General features: G+C 37.9%; 1 protein-coding gene across 5 annotated transcripts in view; it reads left to right on the top strand.

The window, feature by feature from the left end:
* LOC131029041 (serotonin N-acetyltransferase 2, chloroplastic) overlaps positions 1 to 16,430 on the top strand; it is a 153,264-nt gene that overhangs the window by 115,102 nt on the left and 21,732 nt on the right. For 4 of the 5 annotated variants that reach the window (XM_057959436.2, XM_057959435.2, XM_057959434.2 and 1 more), the window contains exons 5-6: positions 2,442 to 2,476; positions 2,592 to 2,672. In XM_057959436.2, coding sequence (XP_057815419.2) covers positions 2,442 to 2,476; positions 2,592 to 2,672 — 116 coding nt within the window. Of the gene's footprint in view, positions 1 to 2,441; positions 2,477 to 2,591; positions 2,673 to 12,455; positions 12,572 to 16,430 lie in introns of those variants that run through there. The other variant, XM_057959438.2, reaches the window with a different exon arrangement.

Raw genomic sequence — 16,430 nt, 5'->3', positions numbered from 1 at the left:
ATTACTTGTATTATCTTTCTTGCCTGGCATCACATGGTGAAATCTCAAAGAAATTCATATATTATCAAATCTTCAAACAAGTATATCCTTTGTATAGCAAATTAGTGGTTTGGCAGAGTTAGAACTCGCAGGGGTTCTCCACACTCCTCCATAGTTTCGGGTTGTATCACAAGCATGGGCCCATGTTCACTCCTTGCAAGATACCCATTCACCTTCAAAAGGCCGAAAAGCTCTATCTTGAGGGGCACTTTCCTCGATGCCGGTATTATTCAACCCCATGCTAGAATTTACTTGCATATTAGGAGAGGAAATTCCCCTTATCACTGTGTCTTTGAAGGGAAGATTCTACATCAATGAAGAACCTCCATGGAAAGCCATGCAAGGCCCAATAGAGAAAAAAGCAAAAAAAGCAAAGGGCCTTATGCCCAAACCCCGATCTGAAGCAAGAACAAATAGAAAATGCCTTAACCAGGAGGAGTAATCCCTAATCTGCTCTGCATAGAGCCACAAAAGCGACCACACAAGCCCCCGCCAAACGCAGCTAAAACCACAGAAAATGAGTCCGCCTTTCAGCTACAAAAACACCCACCCTCGTAGCTTGCGAACCAAAATACCCGCGAACAACTGCCCAAACAAAGCATGGGAGAAGTAGAAGTGGTTAGGGCACACGACCCTAATCGGTGAAGGTAGAAGGCCTCACACCCGTGTTCCACCCTGCAAATGTCTTCTGCTCTAGTGCGCTCTCCATCACTAAGTTATATATATATATATATATATATATATATATATATATATATATATATATATATATATATATATATATATATATATATATATATTTTGTTTCTATTAACATAACATTCTTCTTTCGAATACCTCATACACCTTTAATGTGATATCTATTACACATTTGAATGAATATGAAATGCTTTATTAATTGTCAAAGAAATAAATATTCATGTTATACATCTAATTTTTTTGGATGCAGAAATAAAATAGTAATGCAGTGCCCATGGATGCTAATAGTATAGATATGTTAAACACATCTATCTGAAAAATGTCAAGAGATATTAATCTTGAGGTGCATATCTAACCTTTATGACAAATCCAATATAGGTGTCTTGAGATTGATATCTATAAATATTTTTGGATAAATGTATTTAAGATATCTGTGCTAGTATACAAATCCATAGCTCAATTTGTTTTCTGTATTTGGGCAGAACTTTTCTCTCACTTACATAAATAATCTATATTGCTGAATTGAGAATATTTCAAATGCATGTTCTAAACCAGTTTTTCTGAGTGAATATTTTCCAGCAAAAGTGCATCTCAGGAATGATCCTTATAGCAGCCCGTTATATGAGAAAGCCAGAATTTCAGCTTGAAGGAGAATCACAAGGACCCAACATAACCAAGTATATAAATCTTGGCATGTGTTAAGTTTGTTAAGCTACATTTCTTGATTTATAGGCACCAATATTTTCAATCGTTATAGATTCAGTGGAGGTAAAGATGGAACTTGTCTATTAGTATTTTGCAAACCATAACTCCGAGGTATGAAATAATCAGATTTAGAATTTGGGTAATGATGTGTAAGATATGTTTATAGAAGGATTGTAACCAGCTCGGTGTATTGAGCTCGTCTGATGTGAAAAGCTGTATGGAGGATTAGCATGTGAGTGTTACAATAGGATCCAATTATCTTGGCCATGGTCCTTTGAATGATAGTTGAGGCACATTTAAGGCGTTTCAGATTAGGACCAATCTAAATGTGTGCTAGACATAAATATGTCTAGAGATGAATAGTAAATATGAGCAGAATACAGAAATAGTTAATTAAGAAAATTCCAAATGAATGAATTAACATAGCAATTGTCCAAGCTTGATTTTGGTTCATATAGCTTCCAAGTTGGCACTCAATATATAAAATTCTTGAGCTGCTATATTCTGTTTCGACAAGCCACAACATAGTGCATTGCTAATGAATTTGTTGTTCTCAATTAATATAACTATCCTATGTGGCCTGTTACCTTTCGTTCTAAGCAGCTTTCTTTATTACCTTTTCCCTCTCCTTTTCTGGACCTTCATTCATATTCATTGATTTTTATCCATTTCATTCATATTATATAATGTGTTTGATTTGTCCCATTGCCTTAATTTATAGGATGGTAGGTTTTTCCACATGCTGATTTCAGCACTTAATTTTCTTCCTGCTAAAGTGTACCCTATCATAACAAAATTCCCAATATTGTATGTGGATATCCTAACCTTGTACTATCTTTACTATTGATTGGGCATTTTTTGTGATTGCTCACTAGGTAATGTTGTTAGGACATGCCTGTGATAGGATATTTACATCTACTTGTCCAAGCCTGTGCAAATTAATTTTGGCATATTTGTTTTTTTGGGAAATATCAAACGTTGTTTTATTTGTAAAGCAGGTATCGGACGTGCAATTTCTGATGGGGCATTTATTGTACGTGTATAATATACCCTCTACAACCTGGAAGAAATATGACTCTAATGAATTGTTGCATTTGCAACTCCAATGATTCCTTTTTACCACCTTGTATATCCTGTTGGTGTTGCAGGCTACTATCTGTGATGTTGCAGTTGATCCAGCACACCAGAGAAGGGGTATCGGACGGAAAATTGTCAGATATCTAGCCAAGGTACTATTGTAGCTAATTCTTTTGTCTGTTTCAAAAGTATTTGTTGTATTGGTTACCAGAACAATTTGACAATAAGAAGTGGGTTCTTCATATGATCTTTGTAGAGAATTTCATGCTGACATATGGGAGGATATCTCTAGACAAATATATTAATGAACTCGGAGTGGCAAGGACCTAAAATAACTTAGAGAGGATAAACTCTAAAGAAATTATAGTCTTGTCTATCATTGCTTTTTTATGTGAGGCTCTTTATTCATGTGGTCAAACATGACATTTCTCACTGAAGATTTTATCACATCGAAACAAAGTCACTTGGAACTTCTTGGGTTCAGTAGGAAAATAATTTCCATGCCTTTCTAGTATAACCAAAGTAAATGTTTGAAATAGTTGGTTAATATGTTATAGTTGTCAAATATTGCTATGGAAGAAATGTTAAAACTTTTGTTTTGGGTGAAGTGATCAATTCTGCTGATATGAATGGAGTCTGGAACTATTTATAGCCGTTTTACAGGCAGATGGGAAAATAATGAGCAGACATCTAAATATTTATTATTTATAGACATTTGAAATGAGTAATCTGTGATTCTGTAATCAACTATTTTGATTATGGAGTGAAAACAAATGATCAATAAGCTGCCTTTTTGTTGGTGTCTGTTTTATCATCTACCAAACATTAGGATAGGATACCTGAAGGCGTTCTATCCTCTCCTGAAAAATCACTACTGATTCCAAGGTCTATATGTGCGAACAAGCGACTTTTGTGGAATAGCTTCTTGGGTAGTGTATGCTGAAATTTCAAGGAGGACTCACGTTGACAAGTATCTTGAACTGCTGGACTTAGATTTATTTGGCAATTTTAGGCTCTTCTCTTTTTTGGATTTTTGGGGATTTAGACGTTCAAAAGAAAGGAGAAAAGGATAGGGTTTAGGAAGGCTAATCTAATCCTACGAACTCCGGAGACTGTATCAACTGGGTGCTCTCGAGAAACCAAACTCTGCTTCGCCACACTAGGGACAACTACACAAAGCCGGTGCAATCTTTAGTGGGTTGTGCTTATGATCGAGATATCGGGATGCACATGGGATAAGCTCAGACTAACTTTGCACGGTAGAATGGAAATCATCCATTTACCAAAAGTATGAGTGGAGATACACAATCAATTGATACTTATCAAATCCTTCACTCAAATTAACAATAATGAAAGTAAATCTATATTAACTTTAACTAGAGGTTGAGGAGATTGAAACCATGCAAATCATTCAAATAATAGTGATTACAAAGCAGCGCACATGCAATATATTATCTGGAAATGACCTTAAGCAACAATATATCAAAAACCTCACACTCTCCAAATGAGAGGAGGCAACCTTATATAGTTTTCAAAAATCAATGAATGGCCGAGATCAAACAGTGATCAAGGGCCAAGATTGATAGCTACAAACCCTAATTAGGGTTTCCCCAAACACTATTAGTTCAAATGAATAAGAGGGTGACACGTGGCGCAACTGCTAATCTGACTGAGGTGAGTGTCCACTTTCCTCTTTTAGAGATTCGACGTATCTGGACGCAATGAGCTTGATCTCCTCCATGGCGACACTTGGCGAACTGCCAATCTGGAAGTCGATGATGTCCACATCATCGGTACAGGTGGCGAGGATGCTCTCCCACTCAACGGCTTGGGCAAGGAAATTTTCATCGATGAAGAGAAAATTTGCAATTTTCGAGAAATCGCCTTTGTCAATCATCCCTGAATCCTTGAAGAAGCTAGACTGGATTCTGGCTATTAGGTTTTCTGCCTGCAGATGCTTCTCCCTTATGCTTTCCTTCTTCCAGATCTCTGACGCCACATGGAATACCTTGCCTAGGATCTCTCTAACACGTTTCTTTGTCTCTGAGCACTTGGTCTCAGATTTCTTTAGAACTTCAATTCGAGTGACCAAGGCATAGTACCATGTGCTGAAGTCGTACCTGTCTCCGGTCTGTATGATACCCGCATCCACTAGGCTTCTCTTCGACAAGCCTCGGATAACCTTCAGGTGTGGAAGTATTTCATTCATATCCTCCCAATTGATGGCCAGATCCTGGATACGATTGATTAGGGAAAAGGCCGAGTCATGTGCTGATACTAAATTCTCTAGCAGTGTGTCAGCACGCACCGAAGCTTCTGAAATCCACTCCTTTGCTTGAGTGTATGAGCCCTTCATATCATCATAATCTTTCATCGATCCCTGCTGAAGAGGCTGTGGCGGAGTAACCGGGATCTCATGGTCAAGTGGTCTGGTAAGATGGAGAACGTACCTTCTCCACTGCTGGTTCTCCTCTTCGACCTTCTTCCTCTTTTCCTTTTCATGGGCTAGACTTGCCTTCAGAACACCGCAAGAGTCGTCAAAATACTGGACCTCTTGGTTCTGGGTGGGCTTACCCAACTCTATGGTAGTGATCTTGTAATCATCTGCGGCGACATTGTCCCTAGTCTTTCCTTCTTTGGGCACCGCTATTTGGACTGTCCTAAACCCTGCACTATCTCTCTGAATTAAGGAAAACTTCCTAGCCGGCTTGGGTGGTTTGATCACGATTGGCTCATTCACTCTCTCCAGAAATGCTGCAGTGACCTCTTTGGAACAGGCCTCCTTGGGGACTTTTGTCTTTATTCTTTCCCTTAGCCAATTTGGGACAGTTGATTGCTCGACAGTATTATGGTCAAATTCATCATCTGCCTCTCCTGGGTTTGCTGGTATGCCGTCTAAGAAGACTGTAGATGTTTCAACTTGCTCTCTGTCTGGACTTTGGACAACTTCCTTCATTACTCCTTCAATTGAAGGAGAAGGCATTCTCTCTTCATCATCAACCATGCAGATGTTCATCTCCCGTTCTTTAACTGCATTCTGATCAGGTATGATAGAGGCAGCACTTAGAATGGATTGGCCTTCGCTGGACTCCCTTCTTTCTCCTATGATGTTCTTCCCTGTGATTTTCACAGAGCTCCCCACTAATTCCTTCCTCTTTCGAGACCCAACACTTTCTGGATTTCGGGCATCACCGACAGAGGTACAAGGATCGATGGACAGCGTATCATCTACTCCCATCGATTCGTAGGTCAGGATCACACCTTTGGCTTTTAACTGCCTTGTCTTTTTAGACATCCACCACCTTGAATACTCAACCACCGACCTCATGAGGTCTGCTAGATCTGATTTCTCCCCCTCTGTCCAATCTATCAAAACTAGGGGTTCGTTTTTCATCTTTTCGAAGCCCGATTGATGAAGCTCTAAGCTTTCTTCCACTTGATTGGCAACTTTGAATACCTCCGTTGCTCTCACCATGCTCAAAGAAATTCTCGACTAGAATCTCTTCCTGATCGCGAAGCTATCGGCTGCATTAGCCCAGTAATCTTCTAAGTTCGGTCTATGCTCAAACGCCATTCCGTCGATCTTCTTTATCCTGTGGAATGGATCGAAATTCCTTCTTGCCTTGTATTGATAGAGGGGATACCAGGCTAGCTCCTTCTCAGCGGTCGCAGAAGGTTGGGATGACGAACATGTTTCCAGCCCATTGCCTAGTGTAAGTGAGGACGTCCTTGCCTTCTTTTGCTTATCCCTTTGAATCACTATATACTCCTCCAATTGTCTCACAACCTTGAGCAACACCACTCGATTGGTAGGGTAAGCTGGAAGCTTGTATGGAGGTCTAGAGAATCCCTTGATTCAGAGGTAAGTGAACTTTGGATATTGGATGTACCAACATCCAAACCGACTGATGAAGTCCATAGACTCTTGAGAGAGTCTCTAGTGCAGTCCGCTTTGCAATGTCCGAGTGATGTGCATAAGGAAAGTATCATTCACTCTTTTGTAATGACATTTCTCTTCCATGTGGAGCTGAGGATAGCAATCATATACTGGAAACTGGTTCTCCTTGCTCCCAACTTCTCCTCTACAAGTGAGACCTTTGTATCTGTAGGTCCTGGCCAAGGAATAGAACAAGTAAGAACTCATGAAGAAAGTCCTATTTGCCTCTAGGTTCCTCAACTGGCTGTCTAGGTTCTCGCTAATCATCCAGGCCCAGTCTATCATCTTTACTCCATTGATTATTTCATTAATGAAATAATACATCCAAGGTTCGAATGGAGCTCCTTGAGGGCTTCCCATTATTCTGTTGAGCAGGACGATCATGTCTCCGATGTCTTCCTTGAAGTATACTCGCACTAGGCTCTTCCTCTGAAGTTTGGAGGCACCCTTCCATGGCTTGTCTAGCCAGGAATGGTTAACTATGGCGTCATATTCTTCTAGGTGGTCCTGATACAGACTGTCTGCTTCGTCCTTTGCCATATACATTGTGTTGTGATACTTTGGGATCCTGAAGGCCTCTCTGATGGCCTCATCACTGATGTTTGCCAGTATCCTTCCATTAGGTGCAACAATGTCCTTGCTGATGGGGTTGTAATGTTTGGCACACTCGACTACTAGGTCATTGCATTGCATGGTGGGGAGGAAGCCAACAACATGCACAATACCGCTCTTCATCATCTTTCGCGCAATGGTGGTAGGCACTAGGTTGTCCAGACCAAACATTCGCTTCTTGAATTCTCTCAAATTGATGTGTCCGAGGTTGGTGTCGCTGACGTTCTTCCATTTTGAAGCCATCCTTGACTCTGGAGGAGCATCTTTATCCACCTGGAACTTCATAGTGTCTAGGACTTGCAGACGAACAATGAAATTTTAAGTTAGAAAATATTTCGCAAAATTTTCGAAAAAAATAACGGGGCTGCGAAATGGCTAAGTGTTGGAAAATTTTCATTTTTATTCTCATACTTAGCCATAAAAATCGAATTTTCACCTCAAAAACCCTTCATTTTAAGGCTGGTTGTGGTCACCACCAAGTGTTAAAACTTTCAAAATTTTTCATACTTAACCAAAAAAAGATTTTCTTTCCAAAAATTTTGAAAAAATATTTCTCAAGTTCTGGAAAATATTCAGAAAAAATCCATAAATCTGCATCATGAATTTGGTTTCACCTTCAAATGGGCAAAAGCTGGGCTAGGAATTCTCTCAAGAACACTCAGAAAATTCAGTAAAGGTGAAATAATCTTTTCCCGTATTGGTTGCCTTCCAAAAATCTGCGAAACTTTGGTCAAAAGCTTATCCAACTTCCAGAAATGTCAAAAATTTCTCTAGATGATCTTTGAACTGAAATAATTTACTAAGCTTTCCTTTGTAACTTCGAACTTGTTGGTGTAGAAATGAAGTCTGAGGTGAAGTATTTGTAAATAAAATTAACTCCTCAAGTAGAAACCCTTAAAATCTTCCAACTCATACTTCTAATTCCATCTTCACTCCTTTTGGAAAGTGTTGTCATGTTTCCAAGTTTGAAGAAAATATCTTCCAAAAGTTTCCAATTTGGTTTATAAGTTTGAAATATCTATTAATCTTCCAATATTCTTGCTTCGAAAACTTTCTATTTTGGGTTCAGGTTCGAAAATATCTACTAATCCTCAAATATTCCATTTAAAAACTTTCCATTTTGGTTTTAGGCTTGAAATCCTTACCAATCTTCCAATATTCTTCCTTCAAAAACTTTCTATTTTGACCTTCAAGTTCGAAATCTTTGTGGATTTTTGTGACATCATGTTGATTTTGTTTGACTTTTCATGTGTAGGTGGACTTTTGAAGACTTACCTTCATCTTTTTCAAGTTTTGGCGGACTTTGCTTACCTCTCCAAGGTATGGCGGAGTTTAGAGGTCCTTCCCATGTGGTATGGCGGACTTTGGAGGCTCTCCCTACCTTGGGCGGACTTTGGAGGCCTCTCCTCACAGCCTTCCCAACCTATGGCGGACTTCGGAGGTTGCTCCTTACATCCTTCCTAACCTATGGCGGACTTTGGAGACCTCCCCTCATGGCCTTCCCAACCTATGGCGGACTTTGGAGGTTGCTCCCACCACTTGAAGACCTTGGGCGGACTTTGGACAAGGCTCCCACATGGCTATGGCGGACTTTGGAGACCATTCCCAAGGCCATTCTCCAAGACAATGGCAGACTTTAGACTGTTGGCCTTCATGACCTCCCACACACATGGCATCATTTATATAAGGCTCAAGGCGGACTTTGGTGGGTCCTCAACACATGGCGGACTTTGGAGGGTCTTCTCTTCATGGCCTCCCGCATCGTGGTGGAGTTTGAACCTGCAACAATACTTCAAAACCCTTGTTAGCCAGACTTAGAAGGATTTTCAAAGAAATTTCAAAATTTCATAGTTTAATCAAATTTAATTGGATTAACTTGAAATTTGAAATCCATGCCTAGGTGGATCATCTGAGGCATCATGCCCCCTAAAATTTAGGGATTTGGCTTTTTAGGTCAGAACTTGGAAATTTTGGATCCTAGTCGACGTAGGTCAATGGCTGTAGTGCAAACCCTAAGTACCCATTCTGAAAAAGCCAAAAAGTGAAATTTCTAAAAATAGAAAGAAAAATTTCTAAAAATAGCCATATTGGGGATTGGGCTAGAAATGCCAAAAACGAAACTTCCTAAAAAATAGGAAAAAACAAAAAAGCAAACTTTCTAAAAATAGAAAGTTGTTCAAATTCGCCCAAATCGATTGCGATCTTCGTCCTTTGGCGTCCCTAAGCGCTTTGAAGGTGTTTGTACTCTGGAATCACATGATTTGCAAAAACTAACTTTCAACCGTTAGGGCTTGAACTGTTCAAAACTGAGCAAGGCTTGGCAAAACTAAAGCGAAAGGTCACGAGCGCTAACAAAAACCCTAGAAAGCATGAAAAAGAGGGGGTCCCCATTTGCAATGGGGTGATGTGTGAAAAAGGTCACAACACTTTGCAAAAGGACCTTGAGGCAGGTGTTACACCGTAAAACAGCACAAAGCTGTTATTTAGAAAGTCACTTTAAAGGTCAAGAATATAAGGTAAGAAGAGCTAGATTAGAGCCAAAATCAACTCTATAAAGAAGGGAACGCTTTTTTTAAATTATTCTTTGAGGGAATTAAGAACACATTGAAAACAAAATGAATTTTAGCTCTTTGAGATCCACAGGATAAGCTTTCTAAACGTGAAATACAAATCATGAATAGCTTTAGGGTCCACTTTAAATTGTGTTTACCTCAGTTGTGATACTAGTTGGTGGAATAAAAATATTTTTAGGCAGGTAATCCAGCCAAAGTGATTTGGCACCATCCAAGTGCATGCTAAACCTCATTTGATTGTCATCATTGGATTTTTCAGTGTTCCAAACATCTGCAGACCAAACCATTGAGGTTCCTTCACAACATGAGGTACTTCTGAGTGTTAACTTGTTGCATTTGTCCTCAAGGGGTGGATCTCCCCATATGTCTTGAAGGCTATTGCAATCTGTTGCATTGGAAGCTTGACATCAAAACACAAGACCTGTCAGATGATCTTCTGTGCAGTTCATGTTAGTTTAGATGGTGAGAGAGCATGATTCACAAGATGCAATCCGACCAATGAGTAATGACAAAATCATGAAGGCACTTTAACAGCAGAAAACATTTCCGTACAATCAGTTTGTTAACATCCTCTTAACAGGTAATTCCATTAACCCAATACTCAAGTAAAGCTTTTGGAGGTTGAGTTCCCCCTAAGTTTCAAGTAATTTTAGAGATTTCTATGTTTGAGGGAAAAGTCAATGCTGATGCAGTAGATAACTAGATAGATGAGTCAGATATGTATTTTTCCATGAATAACTTTGATGAAGACGAAGTCAAGATTACACTTTTGAACATATCTGAACTTGTCAAGAAGTTGTGGCAAATCCATACTCTGGGAGAAAGATAAAACAGAAGAAGAATTCAAACTGACTTTATAGAGGTTCCTAGAAGCCTTGAAGGATGAATATTTACCCAGAAATTGTCTATGATGATCACTATATTCTATGGGAACAATTATGCCAAAGGCATGATTGATCTGTCCAAGATTACACCAACACCTTTCTCAATTGCTGTGCATAACTAAAGTATTGGTGCTGGGCCTATGACCATTCTTTTTGTCTAAATTGAAGCCTATAAAGGTTAAGATGTTGGGAAAAAATTATTGTCATGTGGGAATCATTGAGGAAGAGTCTATGATGAAGGGAAAGTAGGACACATCTTCAACATTGAAGAAATTACCTTCTTTAGACAAGGAGTCACAACCATCCAAGGCAGGTAAATGGTGCAAGAAACATGAAACAAGAAGCCACTCAGATGTGGAGTGCCACGCCTAGAAATTTTTTCTTATGCAAGTAGTTATTAAGCCAAGCCCTTGGATGAAATCATTGACTACAATCCAAATGTTTTGATTTGAATGTAGTGCACAATTGATGTTTGTGATGTTGTTCTTAGGCATGATTGATATTTGTGATGTTATTCTATGTATACGTAGCCAATAAATAGAGTATCATTATGTTAGTAGGTAGTAAGAAATATAGTGTTCTTGAAGTGATTCCTTTCTCTGATCATGTCACGTCAATTTGTAAGAAGATTGTCTTCCACATTCTCTAGCATAATGATCCCAAGGGGTAAAAATTAGATTAGGTTTTGGAAACCATGCACACATAGAACTGTACAGAGCTGTCAGAGTGGGTTATCTCACAAACCAAGGAAATTGGTTCACCAAGGCTCAGCTAGAAGTCAAGTTTCCACACTTCAAAGGCTTAACACTATCAGTACTACTGATTTTCAAGGTGTGGTGAATGATCCAGGTGGATTCTCGAGATGAGAAGATTTGTGATGTAGTGTGAATTGATGTTTATGATGTTATTCTTACACATTCATAGACACATAACCACCATTTTGTATGTATAGCCAAATTAAAGAGTATCATCATATCAGTAGATAGTAAGAAATACAGGATCCTTGAAATGATTCCTTTCTCTAATTGTGTTTCATCTATTTGTAAAAAAATTGTCATAAAGATGCATATTCTGCATTCTGGATTCCACATTCACCATCAAAATGGTCTCAAGGAGTAAAACCAGATCAGGTTCTGGAAATCGTGTGAACACAAAATTGTTGGGTGCTGCTATACAGAGTTGTTAGAGCAGGTCAACTCACTCACCAAGGGTTAGCTAGAAACTGAATTTCTATGCTTCAAAGACTTAGTGCAACCAAGACTTGCGTTTTACAGCATGTCAAATTATCGAAGGAGATTCTCCAAATACAACTCCTATGATACCACCAAGGCCATTCTCATGGCATGTGGTAATGCCAACTTATGTTTCATGGTTTGTGCCTTTGTGGTGCTACTGACTCTCTTGAGGTCCATGTTACGTCCAAGATCACCAATCTATCTACACAAGATGCTGCATACATGTTTCCAATGGCATGTTGCAACTTGGGCCGATTGGACATGGCACCATCCAAGCATCCTCCTTGTAATACCCACCCTAGCGACTTTTCTTGGCATGGACATTATTTGTTATATTTGGTGATATTGGACTCTATATTTCCTTGTTAGAGTAGATGATGAGACATATTTAGTTATATTTGCACCTTTATGGTTTAGTATGTTATCTGATGCATTAGTGAGTTAGGGGTTTCATTGGTTTATGTACATGATTTCATTATGATAATCTTTTCATATGGCTGCTATATTATATGTTTATTATCTCGAGCTAACAATGCTAACCCAATCATTCTTGGAATAGATTATTATATGAGATATCTGTAGGATGAGGGGAGGTAGTCGTAGTTACTCTACGGAGACCCACACGATGCTGCACTCCCCCTCCTTGTTTGTCATTTGTATATGGATATATATTTATATCGTTTCGGTGATGCAGGATTGCAGGTACTAGCCATCGACTCCACTTGGCTATACAGGTCTGAGCGCGCCTCTAAATCCTCGAATGTTGTTGTTGCGGAGATAACACCAGGGTTCCCACAATTAAACCTATTGGACGTAGGTCTCCCGTTTAGGTAGATCACCCTATCTTGGGGGTTGGGCAATGTCATGTTTATGATGGGTATTGGTTTGAGTATTTTGATTGGTTCCGATTTATGTTGTTCGTAATGATTTTTATATAATGTAATGATACTTGCACATTAAATGATTTAAGTGGCTTATGTTATGTTGCATTAAAAAGATGAAACAAAAGTAATATAGATGTATTATGTTATATTTATGAACATATATATATATATATATTCGCATATATGGGTGCACACATAGATGCCTATATATATATATATATTGTGTGTCTATGTGTAATATAAGATTTGTTTTTATTAATTCTATATATTAAAAAAAAGGATAAAATAAAAAGATCGAGGTTTAAAATAATGTTATCTTAGTCAATGAGTTTTGAACCTATGACTTCTCTTGTATGAGTCTTGATAGTTACCATTGAGCTATATGTGTTATTTGTTTAGCTATCTAGTATTTAGTATACTTATTTCCGTGGGGTATCTATTAAATTTTAAATAAACCATTATAGTTAGTGTTAATAAATAATACCAATCGTAGAGGTTGGAACGATTGCTTCCCGTAAAACAACCTCTCCAACTATACAAGTTGGTATTATTTATTGAAGTTTGTATTTTGGAGGAAGGGGTTGGTATTTTTCGGGAAGATAAATCAGAAGAAATTTGAAGGTTTAGGAGCAGGAAGAGAGATTTGCACAGGAAGGGGTTGGATTTTTGCTTGTTCTTTCTCAAAAGATTTTCTCCGCAAGACCCAAGGTAGGCCTCATTCTAGGAAGAATCCATGTGGCTTGCTTGTGTTGTGATTTTTGTGTTGTATGTTATGCTTGCATAATTTAAATGAATATTAGATGAAAATTTAAATTTAAAAAATCTGTATATTATTCTAGAAATAATTTCTTCTGTTTCTTTCCTTGTTTGTGTAAGGGATATGCTTTGGTTGGGAAATTCAATTTGGAGAAAATGAGTGTCATGTTGGGGAGTAATGACTCTTGTATTTATTTTTATTTTTATTTTTTTTATATATAAAATTATTTATGATCTGTAGTGATTCAAATATAAAAATACATCTATAATTAAATGCCATATCTCAACCAACAACTATTCTTCAAGTGTCAAGTATCAACCCAACAAACAAGATTTCCATTCTTATGATTGTCCCAGTTTTGATAGTTCTGATTCTGTTATTCATAACTTTCATTACAGATAATATTTTTCAAATCGCTTCAATGAAAACTCAGAAATCTAGGTGTACTAAAACATATCCAAAATGTAGGGAAATCCAACGGTTCGTTTGAAAGTTAAGTTCCCTGTACCAAGACTAAGTTTTTTGTCAATAAAAATTCAAAAAAATTCATTGTTTGTGTCACTAGGGCATCAAATATCTTCCTCAAACTAAAACCAAATGATTCTAAAATAAATGGATATGAAAGATAACTCCAAATATTATAATAATCCAAAATATTTCATCTTTTAATGGTTTAAAATGAATTCATGAACAAACTCTTTTACACAACTCTATCAAAGAGGGTTTTAAATAGTTTTAAGAAAAATTATTTAAACTTTTATTATAATCTTTGGTTGAGGCTAAAAATTATTTCAAATTAAATATAAATCATTATACTATTTTTTCAAATATATTTCAGTCTTCCTGCTCCTAAACCTTCAAATTTCTTCTGAATTATCTTCCCGGAAAATACCAACCCCTTCCTCCAAAATACAAACTTCAATAAATAATACCAACTTGTATAGTTGGAGAGGTTGTTTTATGGGAAGCAACCGTTCCAACCTCTATGGTTGGTATTATTTATTAACACTAACTATAATAGTTTATTTAAAATTTAATAGATACCCCACGGAAATATGTATACTAAATACTAGATAGCTAAACAAATAACACATATAGCTCAATGGTAACTATCAAGACTCATACAAGAGAAGTCATAGGTTGAAAACTCATTGACTATGATAACACTATTTTAAACCTCGATCTTTTTATTTTATCTTTTTTTTAATATATAGAATTAATAAAAACAAATCTTATATTATACATACACACACAATATATATATATATATGTGTGTGTGTGTGTGTGTGTGTAGGCATATATGTGTGTACCCATATATGCGAATATATATATATATATATATATATATGTTCATAAATATAACATAATACATCTATATTACTTTTGTTTCATCTTTTTAATGCAACATAACATAAGCCACTTAAATCATTTAATGTGTAGGTATCCTATCAAAGAAATAATCAAACACTATATAAAAATCATTACGAACAACATAAATCAAAACCAATCAAAATACTCAAATCAATACCCATCATAAACATGACATTGCCCAACCCCCAAGATAGGGTGATCTTCCTAAACGGGAGACCTACGTCCAATAGGTTTAATTGTGATCTCCGCAACAACAACATTCGAGGATTTAGAGGCACGCTCAGACCTGTGTAGCCAGGTGGAGTCGATGCCTAGTACCTGCAATCCTGCATCACCAAAACAATAGAAATATATATCCATATACAAATGACAAATAAGGAGGGGGAGTGCGGCATCGTGTGGGTCTCCGTAGAGTAACTACGACTACCTCCCCTCATCCTACATATATCTCATATAATAATCTATTCCAAGCATGACTGGGTTAGCATTGTTAGCTCGAGATAATAAACATATAATATAGCAGCCATATGAAAAGATTATCATAATGAAATCATGTACATAAACCAATGAAACTCTCAACTCACTAATGCATCAGATAACATACTGAACCATAAAGGTGCAAATATAACTAAATATGTCTCATCATCTACTCTAACAAGGAAATATAGAGTCCAATATTACCAAATATAACAAATAATGTCCATGCCAAGAAAAGTCGCTAGGGTGGGTATTACATCCTCCCCCCCTAGAACTAGGCTTACTCCTGGAAGCCTATAAACAAATAGGGGTAAGCAGCTCTAAGTCTGCAAAATCCTCCCATGTAGCTGAAGTTTCATCATCTGGGTCCCATTGGACCCTTGCTTGCTCTATGGTGCGACCTCTGAGGGTCAGGGTCCGCTGCTGTAGTATACGTACTGGCTCCAAAGCCAGCCGCTCGTCCACGACCTGTAAAGAAGTCCAATCCAATACATGTGTCAAATCTGGAATATATTTTCTAAGAACAAAAACATGAAATACGTCATGAATATGTGCAAGGCTAGGCGGCATGGCGAGTCGATAAGCAACTGGTCCTATCCTCTCTAGGATCTCAAATGGGCCTACAAATCTAGGTGCCAGCTTAGAACCTTTTCCATAATGAATTGGGCTCTTACGAGGGCAGACCCTCAAAAATACCCTATCACCAACTACGAATTGCCTATCAACCCTATGAGCATCTGCACACTTCTTTTGTCTATCTTGTGCGGTTGCTAAATGTTCTTTGATACCCTGAACCTGTACTTCCATATCCTGTAACATTTATGATCCAAGAAGTGTCCTATCATCGAATCTATCCCAACTCAAGGGTGTGCGACAAGGTCTACCATACAAGGCCTGATATGGTGACATGCTGATGGAACTGTGATACCCATTGTTATATGCAAACTTGACTAGATACAAGTAATCCTCCCAAGCGGACTGTCGATCCATCACATACATCCTCAACATGTCCTCCAAAATCTGATTAACTCGCTCTGTCTGACCATTGGTCTCAGGATGGTAAGCAATACTATAGTTTAGCTGAGTCCCTGAATCATGTTGCAAGGCTGTCCAAAAAGCCGAAGTGAACACTGGATCCCGATCTGAAATAATCTTACATGGAATTCCATGTAATCTAACA

The sequence above is a fragment of the Cryptomeria japonica genome, chromosome 2 (genome assembly GCF_030272615.1).
Source record: "Cryptomeria japonica chromosome 2, Sugi_1.0, whole genome shotgun sequence".
In the NCBI taxonomy this organism is placed as follows: domain Eukaryota; kingdom Viridiplantae; phylum Streptophyta; class Pinopsida; order Cupressales; family Cupressaceae; genus Cryptomeria; species Cryptomeria japonica.
The sequence above is the reverse complement of the archived record's forward strand: the minus strand, read 5'-3'. Positions and strand labels throughout refer to the sequence as shown.